The 20,495-nt window shown below is 40.8% G+C and overlaps 1 protein-coding gene across 6 annotated transcripts in view; it reads left to right on the forward strand.

Annotated features, from left to right (window-relative positions):
• Positions 1 to 5,035: 5,035 nt before the first annotated feature.
• Positions 5,036 to 20,495, forward strand: part of HERC2 (HECT and RLD domain containing E3 ubiquitin protein ligase 2) — a 93,345-nt gene continuing 77,885 nt past the window's right edge. For 4 of the 6 annotated variants that reach the window (XM_033147517.1, XM_033147520.1, XM_033147521.1 and 1 more), the window contains exons 1-4: positions 5,036 to 5,130; positions 6,560 to 6,671; positions 11,964 to 12,078; positions 14,175 to 14,312. In XM_033147517.1, the coding sequence (XP_033003408.1) occupies positions 6,600 to 6,671; positions 11,964 to 12,078; positions 14,175 to 14,312 (325 nt within the window). In that variant the 5' untranslated portion in view covers positions 5,036 to 5,130; positions 6,560 to 6,599. Of the gene's footprint in view, positions 5,131 to 5,362; positions 5,382 to 6,559; positions 6,672 to 11,963; positions 12,079 to 14,174; positions 14,313 to 20,495 lie in introns of those variants that run through there. The other 2 variants (XM_033147518.1, XM_033147519.1) reach the window with 2 other exon arrangements.

The raw sequence follows: 20,495 nt of genomic DNA on the forward strand, positions 1-20,495 counted from the left end.
ACTGAGGTTTCATAAGTAGAATGTGATCCTAGAAATAAAAGGCAAAGCAACAACGTAGAAAAACCCAATCTGAGTTTAAAAAGTAATTCTTGAAAGATGCAGAAACATCTTTATAACTAACAAACCAGTAACCATAATTCTTCAACAGTTGAAGAGTGGCTATATCATCAAAAAGTTCTCAGTGCATCTCAGACTGGGAAGCCCATTAAAATGAATGGAAATTGCACAGCAGACAGCTTGGTGGATTGATCCCTCAGACTTTTATTGTCATCAGTAAACAATCCAATACACAAATTGAGTCATTTTTCACTCCAGAAATGTGTTTTAAGATTTAGTCAGCTTGTTTTCATGACTCAGGGAATTTCTCCCTGTTATTTGTCATGGTATTTTTTGAAAGTCACCCAGATGGTTATGCAGTATGTGCAATTTGTGTGTCCTTCACTATTTTACCAAGCTACAAAAGTACAGTATCATAAATTGTAGAAGTTTTGTCCCTGACACAGAAACTCGAGTCATCTTGAAAACATCCTTAATGTGAATCAAAATAAATAATGCAATGCAAAAAAAACAGCTCTTTTTCAAACAGGACAAGAACAGCATATTGAAAATATATTCTCTTGAGTTTTTCCACATTTGTCTTGGAAATGCTCATGGGCTTACTTTTATTTCATTTACTGTGCCATAGTCTGTTTTTCCATCCTTAAAAGGAAGTTCAAATTTTATTGCAATTTCAAAAATGTATACAACACCAAAATTACCCCAACCAAACAATACATCCCCATTTACCCCCTGGTAGCTACTGTCAAGCCTTCAAATCAAATGCCATGAGTTAAAAGTGAACACTGTCCTAAACCATTCAGTTTTCACATGCTTCCTGAGTAGAAAGTATATACGCTGGAAAACTTCCTTGCAGGTGGTGCACTGCTCAAAATTATTGTGCACTGCTCAAAATGCCCAGCTCTGTATCTTCATGCATATATGGAAGTTGAAGATGGTCTTACCCACTTGATATTGTCATGAGGTTTTTTTGTGGGGGGGAGTAGACTGTATGTCAAGATCCTTGTAATTTCTGGGAGGCAACAGGCTGGGAAACAATAGAGTTAGAGTCATGCTTGATTTTTGTTTGAATCCAAGGCTCTCTTGGGATGTGAAAGCTGTGAATCCCTCCATTGTAGGGCTCAGGTTGTATATATGTGTAAATAAACCAGATATCGTAAAGACACTAGTATCTCTGCTGGTCTTCATTCCAAAGGAAATATGAACCCAGTGTAAGCACCTAGTACTTAGAAACAGTAGTAGTAGTAGTACTGTAGTACTTTTACATTATTGAAGATTTCAAGGGTTTTGTAAGGTTTTGTAATTCTATAGTTTTAAAGATCTACAGTATTTGTTCATTTATTGATATACTATATTACCTAATTTATTTTGATACTGGTTTTGTATCTTTATGGCTTTGGATTGAATTTTAATGCAGAATTTTTATTTGAAGCTGTCCAATAATTTTTTAACTAAACAATGCTAAATCTATCTCTGTTTGCTCCTTCAGTTAGTTTTATATTTTATTACTTTGAGTTTGTCAGTATCTGCCTAGGTGCCCAAACCTATTTGTTTGCAGTGTTGTTTGGTAGCCCTTAGGACGTTAATAAATTAACATATTTCAACATGCTTTAACAGGAGAAGGTGTTTGTTAAGGTATGTGGATCCCAGACTGTTCTGTTCCTGATGCTATCAGTTCCAGTAAAATTTTATGTTTCATCTGAGAACAGATTTGTGGCCTGCAAATCGTAGAGTCACAGAATTGAACACAATAGTGAGCAGGAAGCCCAGAGAGACTTAGGTTCCATCTGTTGAGAGACAAAGAGAGAGAGAGAGAGAGAGAGAGAGTTGGGAAAGCAAATATTATTTTGATTCATAAGGATTAGCATAAACTAAAAACTACAGAACTGACATCAGGTAAATGCAATGGAAGATTGCACCATATTTTAATTATCACCAAGGTTGATTTCTAATGTTCCAAGTCAAATGGCATTTTCTTTCAAATGCTCTAGACTCTAGAGTTTAAAATGGCCCTAAACAAGAGAACAATGACTGCCTTGTTCTGGAATGAATAGTTCTGCCTTGCTGTTACAGAAGTTGCTTTGTTTTGCCTTCATGCACTATATAATTATCAGTACCCTCTGCTAAAGCAGAAGAGATTATCTATACTTTGGTCCTATTTCATAATTTCAATGCTTGTTTCTGGTACATCCATCTAAGCACCATTCCACTGTCAATACAAATAGCTTGCTAATCTATAAAAATTATTCTCGGAACCTTAGCTTCCATTACAAACACTGGTGAACACTCATGGGATTTAAGGTAAGTTAAATATTAATATCCTTTATTTCAGGTGAAAGCAAACGGCAACAAGCTATTCTATCCATGATTACTCAGAAGTAAGTCCCATATAGGGCTGAAACAGACATGCAGATATACTGTAATTTGTATGCAAGACCAAGGGCAATACTTTCAGGTCAAGGACCAGTGTGTGTGAGAGTGGAGCATTTAACTCCTCACATGTCCCCTGATTATTTCCTGTAAATGCCCCCTAAAATTATTTCCCTCAGCCCCAGCCATAATTAAATAAGTTTCAGGGTTTAAGGGAGGGGAAATATCAACTAAATATCATTTGGAGGAGCTATCTACAGTACAAATTAGCAAGAGAAGAAAAGGGTTCAAGCAATCTCCTCCCATTTAACAATTCTCTTCTGGAAGTGCCCCACCCACCAACATTATTGGGGGAAACCCAGGAGTTGGGGTGTGGGTGTGTGTCAGCATTTCCTCTGTTCTGCCTTATTCAGTTTGCTCTCAAGGATGAATAGGACTGCAGCCTCAACAAAACATATATATATATATATATATATATATATATATATTGTTCCACCATATGTCTACCTGCTTGGGAGTGGGACCTTCTTCTGAGTAAATATGAATATAGCCACATATAGTTGTAATAGCACAGAAAGAGGCTTAAGGAAACACAACTACAGAAACATCTTATATGGCAGAGAGCCTTCTCGGTAGTGGTGCCCACCCTGTGGAATGCCCTCCCATCAAATGTCAAGGAAATAAACAACTACCTGACTTTTAGAAGACATCTGAAGACAGCCCTGTTTAGGGAAGTTTTTAATGTTTGACGCTTTATTGTACAGTGTATTTTTAATATTTTGTTGGGAGCCGCCCAGAGTGGCTGGGGAAACCCAGCCAGATGGGCAGGGTATAAACAATATATTATTATTATTATTATTATTATTATTATTATTATTATTATTAGTGAGGCCAGTGGGTGAGTCCAATCATGTATACTGTCAGTTCTCCAATTCTATTATACATAATGGCTTTCTGCTGCAATAGTGTCAGATGATTCTATGTGTAGGGCTACAATGATATAGCTAGCTGTGCAAGCAGACACAGGAACTACATATGAGTTGTTGTCTCCAGTTCTGTCTCACACACCATCCTCTCCCATTTTGCTTTCTGCATGAGCTGTGTGGTGCACCCAGCAAACGTGGCTGTTCTTGCTGCAGCAGGTAGATTCATGCTCATACATCAATGCAGTATCCTGGGTTAGCTTGCAAAACCAGTACGGTACTGCTCTTGGGCAACAAGCTGCCCTAATCCCCAGCCCTGCATAGCAATACAGATTTGACTCTGATATTTTGTTATTTCTTGACATTTGAATGAAATGTTGTAAGGCAACATTTTAATTCCACTGCTAAATAAAAAAAAACTATTTGTGTGGTCCTTTAGCACGTCACTGATCTGTTTAGCAAACACATATCATGTACAGTAGTTGTGTTATTTTGTCTACTTTAGTGTAGTTCTGAAGCTTTCCTTTCAACCCAGCTCCACCCACCTGTCAAAATTGGTTTGAGGCAGTAATGCTTCTGATCTGAATACCAGTTGTTGGGAGCCACAGGGGGCGAGAGTGCTATTGTGGTTGAGGTCCTGCTTGCAGGCTTCCCATAGGCATCTGTTTGGCCACTTTGAGAACAGGATGCTGGACTAGATGGGCCATTGGCCTGATCCAATTTTCCCACCCCTACACAAGTTAAGTCCATTCTCAGTTTATCTTCTTGCTTCGAAGATTTTATGGGAGATGCATCTCTCTCTTATTTATCTTGATGGGGGCAAGGCAAGTAAGAGGCAGTTGTGGTAGAGCAAGAATTGGCATCATGGTACCGAAGGTGGATAGAACACCTTTTTATTTTATTTTGGCAGGGTGGTGGTGGTGGTACATATATTTGCTGAGTGTGACAAATAACCCCCAAATGTAGCCTTATGCCGTTTTGCTCTTGTAATTTATGTTAAATGGCATACTAAACGTTAGCCACCAAAAATGGGAGAAATTAGAGGACTTCGGTGATGAAACATCTGAGAGTATCACTGCTACCATCAAGACTGTTCTATATAATAATTGTGGAGCGTTCTTTTCTCTTTGCCTGTTCAGAATTATACATGCAATGCCTTCTGCGCTTAGCACGCAATGGGGATTTTCCCTCCCCATTTTCTCGGGCTGAAATATGCGCCTCCATTGTCCCACAATCCGTCCTATGGGAAAGGCAAGCCCTATATATATTATATATAAACACGATAACACTATTCCAAAGTAAAACCCGCAGAACTGCACTAGAGAAAGCCACTGCAATACACCTGAAAAGAAAGACCCGCCATCGGAAAACCAGCACCGAGTACGGGCGCTCCTACAGCCGCCTTCGCCCCCTGCTGCTGCCGCAAAAGCAAGCTACTTCTATGGTAACCGGAGCCCTTCTCGTCATTTCCTCTCTATGGGCTTCCCCCACCCGCTCTGCTCCCGAGAGGAAAGGCGAGTTATCCCTGGGAGCGGATTGGCTGGAGCTTGCCCGGCAGCTGCGACCTGATTGGGCGGAAGGGGACTAAGCGGTGTTTCCCTTTTAGCCCGCCCCCCCAGCTCCATCCGGTTTGGCCAGGGATGTGGGGAGGGGGAGAGCGGACAAGGAGGAGGAAGGGAGGGGGATTAGTCGGAGCTGCGCGGGGGCCTGACAGGACATAGGGAGCCGCCGCCGCCGCCGCCGCCAACCCCCGCGCGGAGCAGGCGAGGCTGCTGGGCAGGTGAGTGTGGGGGCTGCGGGTCCCGGGGGCGGCGGCGCCGTCGCCCGGAGGCCCCCGTAGACATCCCCCCCCCCGCCGTCTCCCTGGAGCCCGAAAAGCAGCAGCAAGAGAGGGAGGGGCGAGCTGGGCCTCTGTGTGCATCGATAGAGGTTGGGAGGGCGGCCGGTTCACCTCCCTGTTCGGAGGCTGGGGGCGTCCTTGGGATGGAGGAGAGGAGGAGGAGGAGGCTGCGGGGTCTGTGCATGATTTAGGTACGTGCATGTGTGGCTTCGGTGTATTCAGAGATAACCTGCACAAGCATGCATTCACGCATGCAAGCAAGCAAGCAGAGACCCCCGTTCCTCCACGCACCGCTTGTGTCTCTTCTGACACGCACAACATGAAATATCTCGCATAAGCAACGCGTGGGGTGGGGGGCGGGGGACCGACGGACGACGCTTGAACGTGGTGGCTCCTTTCCGAGGGCAGCTTGGGCAGGGTCGCATGTTGGGCTCCTTTTTATGGTGGGTGGGCTTGCGGGGAATGGATGCAAGGAGGGATTTTGCGTCTGCTTTTGAAAGGGGAGAAGGTTTAAGGGTGCAAATGGGTGTGTGTGTGTGTGTTCATAGCTCCCTCTTAGAGAAGAGAGAGGGGCTTTGGTGCATATTGACCCACAAACCGCCCCTCCTCCTCCGGCCGGCCGGTGTTGGTTTTATTCTTTTGTTTTCAGATATGGCCTCAGAGCAGGCAAGCAGAAAACTGTTAAGTTGTAGCCTTGCTGGTTGATGTCCAGGATTTTAGATCATCCCCCCTCATTCCCCTCCCCCGAAATCACACATTTTTGGTTAGTTTCTGGCTAGCAGAGAGGCAACTGGAGACAGCAAAATGTGTGTTTATGATGACAGTAGGTCCTGCTTATCATGGAAGTTCATTGGTGTAGTTGGGAAAATATTGGGGGGGGGGGGAGACATGGAGAGTTTTTTTCTTCGTCTTGCCATGTAAACTGGCTATCTCCCTTTACTACTCCTTCAACATGCTTTTTTTTTCAGGGTGTGGAGGGATGAATGGTTTGGGTTGGTTGGCTTGTATAACCGTAGATCAATTATTTATTTCATGCACCAGTCACAAGTCTGAAAGATAGCAGCAGCACAGGTCTCTGATAGTGTAGTATGGTGCAATAGCGGAGGATGTTTTCGACTTTGGGTCTGGGAGGAGGCTGGTATGGTGTAAACAGCACTCTTGTAAACAGAGTACTAATGCTCGTTTCCATGCCTGTAAATGCTTTGTATTTCATAGCTCCAGCCTGTTGTAGTGAGTCTTCTCTTTCTGTGAATAATGGTTTTTAAAGGAAGATGGAAACCATATAGTTGTGTGTGAATGTGCAGATACAGTTATATGTAGATACTTACATTGCTTTTAGTAACACACACACACAAACATTTTGTGACAGGTTGTCCAGCCAGCTGACAAGACTGATTTGAAAAGGGAAGATGTCTTCTGAATCTTTTTGTTTGGCTGCTCAGACCCGGTTTGATTCCAAATGGCTGAAGACAGACTTACAGGTAAGAACTCCTCTTTAGTGTGCATAATAATATGATGTGTGTCTGTGTAACTTGATACTCTCTGTTCAAATACAATGCAAACTATTATGCTAATCAAACAAACAAACAAACAAACAAACAGAGCCAGGAGATTGTGTATAATTTGCTTGTTAATTTCATACTGTCCTGACAATTGCACAACAGAGGTGAAATATCTTTTTGTGATATTGGATATGTAGAATTTTTTTACAGCTGGATTGAATTACATTTACTGTTTCAAATGGCTAGTTCTTTCCAAAGTAGACGGTATTTTAAGGTATGGATCGTAAGATTACTATAAATAGTTTTGGTGTATTGCTAACTTAATTTATATATAGAAACTCTATGCTACTCTAGACTATGGTAATCTGATGAATAGTTATAGTTAGTGGTAAGAGACTTCAGCTGTCTAAATAGGAGTCTTTTGAGTGATCCTCATTAGAACTGGGTAGTCTTGGATGGGCTGTGAATTTGTGTGGGTTAAGAAAGCTGGAATATTGCCCCACTAGAGATCCCCTCTTTCTGTGTTAGTTGATATTTGGTCTTCTTAAATTTTTGACAAAAACTGAGATGGCTGGAATGCTATGGATTTACACAACAAGAAAAGTCTTGCTGAATATCTGTTTTTATTTGTTATTTGTATTGTTTCATTATATTCCATGTAACAGTAATTGGGTTGTATCCAATGCTGCTTTTGCACTCACATGGCAGACTTCCACTTGTACAGTGGGGTTTTCCCTACTCTGCTGTCTTCTGTGCATGCCCAAAATCTGCTCCAGGGGGTTTGGGGAGATTCTGAGGCAGATTTTGGGGGCACATGAGATGAGAGGAAGGAAGGGGAAGTTCTGTTGCACAAATGGAACTCTGTTCATGCATTATTGAATACAACCCTTCTTTTAGTCCTTTCCTCACCCCCATTGCATAACATTAGAAGAGTGAGATTGGGGATTGGGCAAGTGCTTTTTAAATTTGTTGTGCTGGTGAGTTGAGCAGAACTTAAAAGTTGCATTGTGCTCCTCTATTCTATGCATTTTTAGCTTTCTGAGTAGAGACTGGGACAGTTTCTACAGCAATGGATATCACTTTTGTTGTTTAGTCATGATGGATAAATTGCCACAGTCCTTTCGACTTAGTGCTTCCATGTACCTTGGACAGGATAGGAGGAAATTTTCCTTCTAATAAAGGATGCAGGGTGTACTGTAACCTGAATGGTGTCTGAATGTGATGTCTGTCCTGAATGCAAACTAGGCTTTGACTCTTAAATCAAGTTTAGTGTGACCCGCTTGAGAATGAAAGAGAATTCATTGATGTCCTCTGTATTTTTGTGTTTTATAGCATCCTTATGACTTTATGGTAGCTAAAATGAGAAAGGTTTCAATTTGCTGGGCTCATGGGATGAAGCAAATTCTTTTTCAGTGATAGAATGTTTTACAATGGGTCCTCCTTAACTTTTTTGTTTATGAAGGAAAATATTAGTGTGATCTTGAAATTAATGAGATGTGGGAAGTTCATTGAGATCTGTTATTAGATTTCAGGTTTGTGCTTGAGATTTGTTATTAGATTTCAGGTTTGATGATAAGAAGATTAAAGGTCAGATGAGAGACTGTAGGTAAATGACAAACTATATCTTTTGTGTACAGAGATCCCAAGTTCAGTCTCTGGTATCTCCAGGTAGAAAGAAGGACAGAAAAGCAGGTGGTAAAAGAGATCCTGGATAAACAATTCTAGTGAAGTAGATAATACTGAGTTGGAACTGTGGGGTGTTAGGCGAGGAGTAATACCTCTAGTGGGGGACATGTTGTGCTTCTTCTGGGGTAGTTTTTCCACCTTTGGTCCCCTCCCTGCACTCTGCTTTCCCCTGTAGCTCCTAGAAGCTGTCAGCATGCTACAGCGGCCACACCCTGGGAATAGCTTCAACAGGCTGGCTAAGCCAGGGTAGCCAATGCGTCCCCAAACCCTTGGTGAGTTAGGGACTGTAGGCTCTGGCATATTGAGTGGACAAGATCAGTGGTGGTTCCAACAATCAGAAGGCGGTTTCTGCACATGCTGTAGAGGGAAGTGAGGGGCAAATGAGGCTTGTCAACTTGGGAAGGTAGCCCATCTAGGAGAATGAAAACTCTGATCCTAAACCTCCTCTGCCTTCTGGGATATCTTTGGGAGAAGGTCACTTGCTCTGCTTTCCTTTGGAGGCTGAGAGGGGGAGGTCTTGTTGTGTGGGCAGCTCAGGACTTTCATACACTGGCCAGGCTTGTGCCCTGAGGAGGTCACTTTGGTGCAGCTAATGCAGCGGTTTGACTCCACCCCTGGAGGCGCACTCCATTTATCGAGACAGATGGATGCCAACAATAACAAGTTTGACCTGTTGTATGAAAGTGTACTATGTTCCTCAAATAAGAGTAGCCTACCATATGGTGAGGGCTACTTTCTTGGTAGGTTTTAAACTGCAAGCATTTGGGTCTCTTAAATAAAACCCAGATTGGTCTTAAATAGACAAATGGAGATGCAAAAATCACTGAGTGAATTAATGCATTACCATGCAGTCTGAAACTATAGACCACAATCCTATAGGACTTCATCATCTGCTATATGGCCTCAGAATTGTATGCACTGCCCCATTCACAGCCATGGATGGGTTAGAGACTTTTATTTTGCTGCTTAGCCTTAAAGATCCCGTAGCATTTTCAGGTTAGAAGGGAGAATGAGATGCATATGCCTTAATCCCCTGTAACTTGCTTCAAGGTGGTCAGACAATTTTCATCCATCGTGGATGACCAGGCAAGTTGGTTAATTACCAACCTGCTGAAGATTATAAAGGACTGATAGTTGCATCATAACTTAAGGTAGGCTTGGCCATGTGTCCCTGAATAAGAATAGAGATGTCAATATATCTATTACATTAAGCAGGAGAGAGCTTTATTGCCCAGCTACTGTAATTATCTGGCAGGCATGAATTTTGGACAACCAAGTCAGTGGATAGAAGCTCACAAATGATGTAGAAAATTGATTTCAAGTTGATTTGGAAGGCTAATATGGGAAGAGCCATAGGCAAATATGTTACATTTGAATGCACTGTAAACACTAATCTAAACTATTGTGCTTTTCTGTTTCACCACTTGCACTGTTTCCTGCAGAAGAAACAACATTTCCTATTTCTCCGATGCACTAGGAAGTATAAAACCCTCGAAAAATAAAGCTGAAGCTACTGTAATGCGGTTAAGTAATAGGGGTGAACATGCAGGGCCTCACAACAAACTGTTGCAATGTATCTGTGGCATATATGGGTTCATTTGTTACCCAAGGGGGTTGAAAAAAAACCTAGATGTTACCTTCAAAGACAAGAGTTCCTGCTATAATGTAGGTTTACTTCTTGTGTCTTTTTTCATTTTTTTGATCATTTAAAGGTGCTTGCAAGTCAGTGGAGCATGATGCCTCTGCATGCAGTTGATGGCTTGATTTAGTCAGAGGGGGACCATTTTTCAATTGACCTTTGTTGCAACCTAAGAGGTTTGCAATCTGGCTCTGAAACAATTCCCTTTCTCAGCTCAGAGAGAAAGTGAAGGACTCACATTTCTCAAGGGAGAGAAAATGAGTCAGTTCATTTGTGTGTGTGTGTGTGTGTGTGTGTGTGTGTGTGTGAAAGAGCGAGTGAGCGGGGGGGGCATCGTTGTGTGTGAGAAGGGCTTATATGAATTTTGGTTCTCCCTCCCTATTATGGATATTGTCCCCATTGTTCCCAATTGGTACATTTTTTAAGGGGGCGGGGAGACTTTCAATTATGGGAGCCTTCATCTGCACACTGGGAGGTACAGTTGAGACACAGGTTTATCACCTCATTTGCTGCTTGTAAAAGTAAGCTTAGCTGCTGCTACATCTACCATAACACATTTATTTTTAAATTCTTCATATCGCTGAGGTTAGTGGAACACTGATGACTCCTGTGGTGTAGATTGACAGCTCAGTTCTAAATTTAACTTATTTTACTATGGCCTTGTTTTCGAAATGTAACAATTCAAGATTCTAAACTTTGTATCCGTCTTGTATCATAGGCTCTAAAAATGTTAGAACAGTGATGCCTAATGAGCTTATTCTCATTTGTAGAAAGCTTTAATGTTCTTTTGAGTATTGAGAGGCATGTAAATATCAGCTTGACTTCTAGATTCCCTCCATGAGCAAGGTGACCAGGTAAAGCAGCTTTTGTAAATAGGAAGATATTTGTTTCTCTCTCAGGCTAGCAGTGTGTTGCAAACAAGTGAGAAGGTGGGCTGATAATTTTTGTGGATTTATTTGTTATGGTGGAAATGGCTATATCCTATACGTATTTCTGACGTGTAATTTTCTTGTGTGTAGGGCAGTTGTTACCAATTAGCTAAGTACTGTGGAGCCCTGTTTTTCAAAGCCGAGTCATAGACCCCCTACTTTTGAAAATGTTGGTATCTCTTTGGTAGTTTATGTTATGTGAATGGTTCCACCATGCCCTCTAATATGTTCCAGTACAAAACTGGGATGTGCGTTTTCGGGTGCCGTGGTCACATGAGACGTGCGTCTAGCTGCAATTTCTCATGTTTTGGGGCGCCGTGCTCTTGAGTGAGAGCACAACTCCCAAAATGGGATATACCAGACAATTGATGGGTGTGTGCCATGAACCCCCTGGATGGGTTACATAGACCCCCTGGGATTCATGGACCACCAATTGGGAACTGCTGGTGTAGGGCATTCTGTGTACAGTATCTCATGTTTATGCTATCCATACCATGTGATGTGATGAGTGTGCATGGGTCCATTTTGCTACTGTACCTGCTCTGGAAATCAGTCGCTGGAAGTCATTCATTGGAGTTTTGTACTATCTATTTGCATAATGCAGGAAATTGCTTGCACACAGATAACATCTGTTTAACAAAATTCCCACATGCGGTGTCCCTCATAGGCATTTGTGTTGCAGCCTTGCCAGTAGATGATCTAGGCTGGATGTACTCATCCAAATCGTTAGCATGCTTGAATTCTTGGTGCTGTTTCAAAAAGGGAGGTGGAACTACACCGACTAGACTTGAATCTTTAAATTTCTATAGATAAATGTCTTCCCAGCCCTTTGAATTGCAGGCAGACAAAGTTTAAAACGGTTGCTTTTATTGATGATTTTATGTGCCTTATTTTTTTTAATTGTCTTGCTGTTTTATGGTATTGTTTGTATCATTGTTAGTCACCTGGAACACTATTTGGTGGAAAGGATAAAAAAAAACATGTTTATGATATCACCCCCCCCTTTCCCTCTAAAAGCTTGCTTTCACCCGAGATGGACTCTGTGGCCTTTGGAATGAAATGGTCAAAGATGGGGAAATCGTATACACTGGAACAGAACCCTCCCAAAATGCTGAAGCTTCTCCACGGAAAGGTGGGTTTCATTGTGTTGTGTATCTGTATGGTTCAGTAAAGATAAATGTGCCTAAATTTTTATTGAGGGTTTATTTGTAATTAATGCAAAGGGTTTGGGAGCTATGCCACCCTGCTCCCTATGTTGTACTCTTTGTATGGTGGCTTTGTAATCCGTCTCTTACTGTATGCAGGCCAACCATAACTTTTTAGTTTGAAGATCTTGACATTTCTAATGAATGACAACAGTGTTTGGTATAATGCTTTGTGTTAGCAAAATACTATTTCTGTAAAGCATATCCAAACATTATTGGGAAGAGGGTAGGTATATTTTTAATGGGTTGTAGAGATGCAGTGCTTGATGTAAAGGCACAGTTTTCTCAAGGTTTTTTGTGTCTGTCATTGCTTTAAAATGTTGGGAATCTAGGGTGGCATTCAACTATGGTGTATTCAGAGCAGACTGAACAGTCATGCTTATTAATTTTAGTGGGTCTATCTGAGTAGAACTTAGTTAAATGTTATCTGAGATATCAATCAATCATCTATCTATTGGGTGCTGAGACAGACTTGAATTCCCAGTTCTGACAACAGTATAAGATTAAGACTGCAATCCTGTGCTCACTTATGTGGGAGTAAGCCCCACTGAAATAAATGGGACTTCTGAGTAAATGTACATCAAGTTACACAGTCAGTGTCAGAGCTTTATCAACTAATGGGATGTGCAGATCAAAGTGGGTAAGATGCTGCTGCATAAAATAGAAAGTATGCTCATTTAAGTTAGACTTATGTGAGATAAACTTTACTGAAGCATGCCCACAGTACTGCTTCATTTCTCAGATCCATACCAACATCATTGGCAAGCAAGCCTCCTGAATTTTTCAGAATCTGAACTTGGCAGGCTAAGTTGTATGTCCTGAAGACTTGTCCTTCAGTTACTAATCCCTTAAATGCTTGCACTATTGTGACTCTAATGACAAATGTTATAACTATGATTTAAGAGCATATTAACTCATGTGGGGAGGGGGCACACCGAGTTTTTGATCAGAAATAAATCCTTTCTGGGAATGATGCTATTAAAATTCTGGCAATAGAGTAGAACTGCTATTTTGCCCTTTATGTAGAGGTTAAATTAAATAACACCTCCTTTGCCAGTAAGAAATGCATTCCTACTCATTATCATGGTTTATAATTTCTAAACATTATAATTCCGACAAACGTCTTCAGTATTTCTGATTGTGGTAATTTTTTTCTGGGAACTGAAGTAAAATAATTTTCTTTCCTAGTTTCATAGATGTTTGCAGCCATACATGATATGGTAATGTCATTCTCATTGCATTCTGATTTTATGCCTATCTGCAGTTATTTATATTACTCAAGATCAAAATGATTTGCAAGTAGTCCAGTGTAATCTTCTGCCTTTGTGTGTGGGTGAAGGAGCAGATCCCCCCTAATGCCATATTGCAAACTACTTTTGACGGCACCCTTGGTTTCAAAACCAAATGGGTCTTGTGGTTTCTTATCCCCCAAAACCCACAATCAGTAACCAAGGTTTGTTCTTTGCTTACTGTATCAGGAATTTTTTAATGTCTGATGTGCTATTTTATATATATATGCTGTTAGCTGCCCAGAGTGGCCGTGGAAATCCAGCCAGATGGTTGGGGAATAATAATAATAATAATAATAATAATAATAATAATAATAAGTATTATTATTATTGCAGTTTTTTGGTGCAGCAAACCATGACAAGCCGGGCTCTGGCTTGTTTTGTCTGTGACATGGTAGCAACAAGAACAGGAGAGAAGCAAGTCTTTCTCATTAAACCATAGTTTGTTTTAAGCTATGGTTTAATGTGACATGCAAACTAGGCCAATAAAGCCTCGGGTTTCTAAGTAGAAGAGGTCACAGTGTGACCCAGTAAAACAAGAGCTATAACATCTGTGGCAGTCGTTAGTGTTTTCCTTTCTTCTCCATATAACTATAATATTAGAGTGAATCTGAGAGCATAAGATGACCTTTTTCAATACTGGGGCTCAGAATTTTGATGCAAAAGGAATGGCTTTACAAAAATGATTTACTCAGTTGCATTTATGTTCTTTGGTGTTTTTTTTTGTTCTATAGATGAGAGCATTGAAGGTCAGACTGGATCAAAGAAAGAAGATCAGAATGACAAAGAGAGGAAAGATGAAGAAGATGCACCATTACCTACATATAGAGCCAAATCAATTGTTGAAAGTTGGGTTTGGGGCAAGCAGCCAGGTAAGGTCTTTCTGGTTTTCTTTCAACATGGAATTTGCTGTTGTATTACGGCACCCAACATATATGTCACGAAGGTCACTTGTTTCTTAATAAAGTCTTTGGATTTTGCTTATAAGTTTTTACTGGACCATTAGAAAAAAATCCTTTAATTTACAAACTTCTATTCACTTTCATTTAAATGCTTGTATAGCAATTTGTTTCCTTTCAGTTAATATGCAGAAGGCAGCTACTACTGTTGGTGTTGTGCAAAGAGATTAATAAATCAATACAAAACAGAAAATTGACAACTGGCTGTCAATTGATGATGGCAGTCGGGAGTGATGAGAGGTAGCAGAAGGGATGCAGACAGTCCTTGGCACTGACAGTTGTTTGAATAAAATTAAAGCTTCTTCTTCTTTATTGAAGTAGACAGAAATTCGGTTGCTCAGCTCTGGGGCGTGTCAGTTATGACTTGGCCTAGATTTCTGGAAGCATTGAAGTATGTGGTCTTGTTGCCAGGGTGAGATGTTTTAGGATTCTGTCTGATGAGTGAACAGGTAATCAAGGAGCTGGTATGCCTTAATACCCTGATATGAGCATCATCTTGAACTCTAGAGATACAACCTCAACCAAGACCTATTGTAACAGTCAAGTCTCCAGTGATGCTTAAAACCGCCACCTAAGACAACCTGTGAAGGCCCTTTCTCTAAATGATTTATTTTGCCACTTGTTAAACTAGTTTACTTCTTTGTTAAAAAGCACTTTGGTTTTACTGAGTCCTAAGGGCATCAACTTTACGTACATCTTTTAGGAAAGAGACTACTTGGCAACATACTTCTTGTAAAACGGCTTCAAGCACAAGTTAGCAAGGAAAGGTGATCTTTGAAGGAGTAGTACCAGCAGCAGATACTATTGTGTGCTCAGTTTTGTGGTGTCCAAGTAGCCCTTAATACTGTAGTAGTTGAACAATGACAGTTATGGGAAGAGCCCTTGCTACCTGGTGAAATGTGTTTGGGCTCAGTGTTTTACTTCTCTGCAGGATTTAATATCAGTACAGTGTTGATACAATTCTCAGTACATGGCTACATAGTCAGAATTTGTTTTGTTAATAAAATGCAGGTTTTGTTGCTAGTGCTGCAACACAGCAGCTCATGAAGTCTTCGATTTGACAGGATAGAAGTGGGCTTTCTTTTGGCTACATAGTATTTTGGTTTCTCTTCCTGTTGCTAAACAAAACAAATAGTGTCAGGAAATCACTGTAAGTGCCCGATTTTAACAAAGTAGTTCTATGAAGGCATTGTAAGCAATTAGCATAGCAGCTGTAATTGAAATATTTTAAAGCTACCTTGAAGCAATTTCAAGGTAGCCTATATTCAATAGATTGGGGCTACAATTTCTACTACAACCAGAGGGGTCAAGTAAATGTTTTTAGAATCGGGATCACAGTTAAAAACAGCTTATATATAAATACATGGTAAACCACTGAGCCTAGGGCTTGCCGATCAGAAGGTCGGCGGTTCAAATCCCCGCGATGGGGTGAGCTCCCGTTGCTCGGTCCCAGCTCCTGCCAACCTAGCAGTTCGAAAGCACCCCAAAAAGTGCAAGTAGATAAATAGGTACCACTCCGGCAGGAAGGTAAACGGCGCTTCCATGCACTGCTCTGGTTTCGCCAGAAGTGGCTTAGTCATGCTGGCCACATGGCCTGGAAAAACTGTCTGCAGACAAACATTGGCTCCCTCGGCCAGTAAAGCGAGATGAGCACTGCAACCCCAGAGTCGTTCACGACTGGACTTAACTGTCAGGGGTCCTTTACCTTTTAAAGAACAAATTTATGAATTAAACTGCATTATTTTCCCAATTAAATTATTTTATTATATTGCCCAGGAATAGGCTACAATGCCTACATACTTGTATTTTTTTTTTTAAAAAAAAATTACTAATCTGATGTCAGAGGTAGGTATGACTAAATGATTCTAGTATGACAAAGCACACCAATTAAAGTATTCAATACAAATACATTATGTTGAAGTGAAATTATCCGATTTTCATCATTGCTGTTTAAAAGTCCAAACTCACTTGCTACTACCAATACATTGGCTATTTATGTAATTTATGTTATTTTTTGTGCTCTGTTGCTAGAAAATGGGCATGTTGTACTTTGGGCTTTAGCTAGGTTGTAGGGCCAGTCTCACTTCGCTCGGAAGAGGGCCAGATTTTGTATGCTGGCAGTAACAAATGAGATGCTCCTTCATGTTGCTAGAGCAACTGATAGATGCTTTTTCAAGCCAAAGCAACCAGGGCTACAACAACGTAATGTAGAGGTTTGGTAGAGGCTGACATCAACTTTAAAAAACAACAACTGCAGAAGGTCCTGCTCCCAGGTACCCCACATTATGTCTAGTTGCATCCTGTGGTAGACAAGAAATCAGTTATGTAGAACCTTTTGTTTTAAAAAATATTTTACATAATCTCAGTAACCTGACAAAAATAAATATAAAACAGTATTCAAATAATTAGAGGTTGTAGCCTATCTCTTGTATGCATAAGCATGAATTAAGAGTTCCAGACGGAGTCATACTGCATGGGTGGCTCTCCGTTGTTGTGTCTTGTTAACATAGGTGATGAAATTGTATCTGAATGGCATAAATTTATCCAATTTGGTTTGACCCTTAACCTGCTTCAGTTTGTATATCAGCTTTTCTGCCAGTGGTTATGTAGAACCTCTTCTAACATATAAAAAATTACACATTTAGTAATTTTTCGTCTCACATCTTTGGTTGTTTGCTAGAGTCTCTTTTTTTTGCAACTAACTGAAAATAAATTGAATTGCGTTTCCTTTGCTGTTTACTTTTGAAGGGCTGAAATCTTTGAGCTTGGCATCCTATGTGTGGCATCCTATGTGTACCACACAGGAACTTTGAGTCAGCAATTATTAGGTTGCAGTGGTGCGGACCAGTCCATTTTCTTCTTTTCCTAAAACAAATGTAGAGGCTGCTTCACTTGTGATGTTTATACAGTTCTGCTTTGAAAATATTGGATGGAATTCATCATAGCACTAAGGAGATTGTTCTGTCAGTGGAAGCATATCTGGATGTCCGATTTTTAGTGATCTCCCCTTTTCTCCCCTTGTATACTCTTTCCGACCCTCCAGAGAGGATTTGGGGAAAGCACCTTTCAATCCCATGAGTACAAGTAAATTCTTTTCAGTGAGGGCAACCAGAGGTTGCTAGCTTGGTTGCAAAGTACAGTATCTGAATTCATTGCATAGTCCCCTGTTGACTGAAGTGAAAGGAGTCACTGCACTCTGCTGCGGCATGTGCAGAGTGCCAGCTGAATCGAGCTCTTGAGTAACAATAGTATGTAACACTTGGTGTCTATAGTATTACAGGTGATGCCCACTACATTGAATTGACCTGCACTTGAATTCTCAGAAAGGTTATAGTCTAAGGTAGTTACAGGTAGGTAGCCGTGTTGGTCTGCCATAGTCAAAACAAAATAAAAAATTTAAAAAATTCCTTCCAGTAGTCTAAGGCGGTGTTCTTCAATCTTGAGTACCCAGGTGTTGGGCCACAAATCCCATCATGCCTGACTATTGTCTAAGTTGGCTGGGCATGATGGGAGTTGTAAAACTGAGCAACTTCTGTGCACCCAAGGTTGACAAACACACGTCTAAGACTTTTGCCTGGGTTTTAATGTAGTGACAGTTCTTCTCCATGCTGGAGTCATATGCCTGCTTTAGCTAAGGAACGTGCTTCTCTTTGATGGTCTTCAGTGACCAGGAAAATTGTTGGTGAAATTGTTGGGTCTACCTGATTTGTCATACTTTGAGTAGACCTTTGGAAATCAGTGGAATTGCATTAATCTATTGATTTCAATTGGTCTACTCTGAATATGACTTAGTAGGATGCAACCTCTTGTAAATAGCTCTTAAAATCATGAGAGTAGAGACTGGCGTTTGCAGCTATGTTTTCAATACGTACTGTAAATGGATAGGTTTTTTAAAAAAAATTTTGAGGGGGCAAGGCGAGCCAATGCTGATACAGCTGGGCTGCTCGCAGTAGATTTGAAGCAACCCGGGCCTGCTGCTGATACCAGACAGGAATCAACTGTTACGAAACACTGACATGTAGAAGGCCATGTGCTGCACTCTGTTCCCTTGGGATTCTGTTTACAAAATAAAGTCTGCTGATGCTATGGCTACAGCAACAAATAAACTGGCTCTGTTCTTTCATGCGGTCATACAGTTAAATTTCACTGGATGTTTTGAAATGTCCCTTACAAAGGATTTGCATCAGTTTTAATGTTTACTATGCTAAATTCAAGGAAATTCTCATGCTCTTCCTGATCTGGTTTCAGTGTGGATGCCTCACACCTTATCTTGTACTTTCCATTAAGCTCAGTCATGTGTCTTAGAATCCAGGAATCTGGTTTACAGCATATTGCAGTCAGTGTGACTGCTAATAATTCTGAGTATACAATTCTGGTTTCGTTTTTGGGGCCACGGTTGTAAAAAGACAGCCTATACTTAAACACAGCAGTGGAAAGGACAAATTGACAGTGATTTGAGCAGAAAAATCCTGTTGCAAGGGGCTCCCCTGCATAAATTGACATTGAATAGTTTGCTTCATTTCACAAAATAGGAAATATGAGCAGCATTGCGTAAGTCTTGGGTGTTGAACAATGAGATAAAAATCCTTTAGTCACTTGACAAATTTGGGTAGAGAACTCAATCATCATGACTGGAAATTCCCCCTGGAAGCATAATTTGTGTAATCTGAAGATCTATATTTAAAGTTACAAGAGAAGCAGCTTTAATTGTTCAATGAGCCATTTTTAGCTTCGGATGAATCATGTAACTGTTCTAGACTAATATTTTGAGGTGTGGAGTTTTTCCAAAATATGGATCAGTTGGTCAGGATTAACTAAAATGATGCTTAATGTTTTTCCGATAGCAAGTGCTTCTGGGGTCAAACAAAATGAAACAGAAGCTCCTGTCTCTTTTTAATTTATTTCTTAAGAACCGGGGTGGTGGTGGGAGAGCTGGCCTTCATATATAAATGACGAGTCCCCTCTGGTTTCTTTTCTGTAATGTCTTCAGTTTTAAACTTAAATTATGAATATGTTTGTGTAGTCTACAATCTTGGGCTCTGTTCTGCAGCTTTTTAGAGTTGCCTTTTAAGTAACAGAGAACTTAAGATAATTAACTTCAGCGTATAAAATGCAAGTAATGCTTATTGTCCCCACATAAGCGGGCCTCTTAGCAGCGTCTTTTAGTGTCTGCCAGGGATAAAAAAAAACCTGCTGTGTAATTTTAGAGTGCTTGAATGCTGGAGGAGATGGTCACAAACAGAAATCGTAAGTGAAATGAGAAAGGTCTAGTCTTAAGGATTTACTGTGTTTGTCATTGCTGAATTGAAATTGATCAGTCATTCAGTATCTACATTGAAGAGCACCTGGGAATTGATATAAATGCCATTTGGACCTATTTTTGTTTCAAATTATACCGCTTGAAGTAGGGCCAACTTTGCTGTTACAGCTTGCTATAGCGCAAAGATTTGAAATGGCAGCAGCCTTGATGGTAAAATTGCACTCACCCATCATGTGTTGGCGTCCTGGCTGGATGAATGCCCTCTTGTTCCTCCTTCTCGAAGAGTAGCTCATATAGCCCATTCAGGGCAGTCGGGCAATGGCAGAGAAAATATAAATGTGAACACACTGAACGACTGCTTGGAAGTGGTGAACAGCTTTGCTTCAGCAACCCCTTTAAAAGAACAAGCAAATTTTCTCACAGGTGGCCGAGTCGCAGCATGAGTGCTGCAAGATACACAGCAAGTAGATGCTTGTGGGACACCTCGAGAGCAGATGGAATCAGGCCCATATTTCTGCCTACGCAGCCTGTGCTACTTGGTTCAATTACTCTGAGGTGGGAGAGGGGGCACATATGTACTGCAGCTTGCTTGTAAGTGGCCCAGTCTCATTCCTTGCCTTACTAAAATGATTAATGTTCTAGTTAAATTAGTAAGAACCGCTATGACACGTGTTTCACAAACCACCTTTACTGGGTTTGAAGTACTTGAACGCTGCAGATCAACAAACCGTAATAGATTGGGGAAAGCATAAAAAAAGTTAATTAAACAAAACAAATTGCTTTTGTTCTTGTGTAGTGGTTTTTCTGGTACTTTGAGCCTGCCAGATATCCTTATG

The sequence above is a fragment of the Lacerta agilis genome, chromosome 4 (assembly GCF_009819535.1).
Source record: "Lacerta agilis isolate rLacAgi1 chromosome 4, rLacAgi1.pri, whole genome shotgun sequence".
Classification (NCBI taxonomy): Eukaryota; Metazoa; Chordata; class Lepidosauria; order Squamata; family Lacertidae; genus Lacerta; species Lacerta agilis.